Raw genomic sequence first — 2,142 nt, 5'->3', positions numbered from 1 at the left:
GCCAGGCCTGGCACTGTGGGCTGTGTGGGGAAACGTCTTGGTCAGGGAGCTGCCGGGGGTGGGACGGGGGGGGGGGGCCAGGCTCACGCACTCACCTTGTGGGACAGGATCACAGACCCTTTCCTGCTCTGCAGGGCCGCCGGCGCCTCCTGGGGCAGCAGCAGCCCCAGCAGCAGCAGCAGCATCCCCGCCGCACCAGCCATGGGGCCGCAGCCTGTGGGGCACGGCCGGCATCCCATCCCCTTCTTTTGCAAAATAGGTTTTAACTAAAACAATAAACTTTATTTTCGGAACAGCTTTGAGCTACTCGAGGAATCACACAGAAGACACAGATCTCTACACGGGGCTCCCTTCACACTGGCAGGGCGTCTGCTCGCCAGACACAAGGCCCCCACGGCCAGGCTGCGCGCTTGTGCAGGACTTGCTGGGTTTGGGTAGATGCAGAACGCCGCGCTCACCAGATCCCACACAGTGCCACCCACGCGCCCACCGCTGCGGCTCCTGGCAACCACGCACCCTCTTCTTGTCCTCAGCTTGGCCTTTGCCGGACGTCATGGAGGTAGAACTGTAGAACCTTCCAGACAGGCCACTTTCACTTGAAAATATGCAGCCAGGTGTCCACTATGACTTTTCCTGGTCTGACGGCTCATTTCTTCTTTAACGTTGAATGGAAAAAGACTTAATCCTTTCTCTGAGTGAAGCGTGCCCTTCCTAAATTTAAAGAAGAATATCAGCTGTATCAGGTTGACCCGCAAGTCTTTCTCATCCAGACCTTGCTGCTCCTCTTGGAGAGGCCTTCCCTGACCCATCGAGACAAAAACCTGTGATCCTAGTTGCTCAAGAGACTGAAATCTGAGGATCAAGGCCCAAAAGTCCCTAAGACACTATCTCCAATTAACCCAGAAGGATGGACGGGATTGGACATGTGGCTCAATTGGTGGAGCATGGGTTGTGAACAAGAGGGAGAGCATGAGACCTCGAGTTCAAGTCCAGATACTGAGGAAAAAGAAAAGAGACAGAAAACAGGCTCTTGGCTGTCATGGATCCAGGATCTCCTTCTTTTTTTTCTCTTTCTCTAGTCCCAGAGCTTGAACTCAGGGCCGGGGCACTGTCCCTGAGCTGCTTTTGCTCACGGCTAGCGCTCTACCACTTGAGCCACAGCATCACTTCTGGCCTTTTCTGTGTATGTGGTATGGAGGAATCCAGCCCAGGGCTTCATACATGCTAGGCAAGCACTCTACCACTGAGCCACCTTCCTAGCCCAGGATCTCCATCTTTGTGTTCATCCTGAGCATGTTTGTAGATCCAGGCACAAGCATGCCCTTGTCCCTCCAATGTTGCTGTGTAGATGACCTGTATCTCTGCCCAGTTGAGGGTGTCATTGTGTGTCTAGTCATGGCAGAGACCCAAGAAAGGGTCAGACCCAGAGATGAGCTGGCAGGAGCCTGCTGTAGGCCATTTCTCTTCCAGATTACAGAGCTATAAGAGATTCCAGTGAACTCTCAGGATTGTTAGGGAAGTAATAGAGCTCAGACAATTGCCAGGTAAGATCAACTTAAAGTTGACTTTTTTTTCATGCCAGGTAAAAATAAGTAGAAAACAGAACAATAGGATGTCATTTGCTGTCACTAGAAAGATTAATAATGGTGCTAACTAAGACTAATAATGGTGTTAACTAATGCCCAAATGGGCCTCAATGAGGAGAATGTCCATTCCTCCCTCAGACCTCTCTCCCTCACACTACTGCACAGTGCCCACCACACCCACCTGAGCGCGCTCCGTGCAGTCGCGGGGGGGGGGGCAGGGAAGCAGCCTGCAGGAGGTGGGACACCAGCCCCCTCCTCAGCCCGCGAAGACGCTGGGCCCAGGCCTGGGACCCGGCTGGGCTGCAGAGACCAGTGGCCCAGAGCTGGGAGCAAAGGGAGTGGTCATCAGGGTAGCGGTCTTCATCAATGCTTTGGGAAAGCTGGCCACAAAGGGCCAGCAAAGGGGCTGCTGCCCAGATGTGAAATACAAAGCCGGGGGGCGGGGGGCAAGAGCAGGTGAGTGTGGGCCTCAGCCTGCCTCCTCCGTCGGTCTGCGTCCACGGCTGTGGGCCTCAGCCTGCCTCCTCCGTCGGTCTGCGTCCACGGCTGTGGGCCT

The 2,142-nt window shown here is 54.9% G+C and overlaps 1 protein-coding gene across 1 annotated transcript in view; it reads left to right on the top strand.

Annotated features, from left to right (window-relative positions):
• P2rx2 (purinergic receptor P2X, ligand gated ion channel, 2) overlaps nt 1–2,142 on the top strand; it is an 11,806-nt gene that overhangs the window by 1,642 nt on the left and 8,022 nt on the right. Inside the window, exon 3 of the mRNA XM_013023029.1 lies at nt 381–387. Coding sequence (XP_012878483.1) covers nt 381–387 — 7 coding nt within the window. The remainder of the gene's footprint in view (nt 1–380; nt 388–2,142) is intronic.

The sequence above is a fragment of the Dipodomys ordii genome, unplaced genomic scaffold, assembly GCF_000151885.1.
Source record: "Dipodomys ordii isolate 6190 unplaced genomic scaffold, Dord_2.0 Scaffold66, whole genome shotgun sequence".
Taxonomy (NCBI): domain Eukaryota; kingdom Metazoa; phylum Chordata; class Mammalia; order Rodentia; family Heteromyidae; genus Dipodomys; species Dipodomys ordii.
Note: the sequence above shows the minus strand (reverse complement) of the source record. Positions and strands in the feature narration are given on the sequence as shown.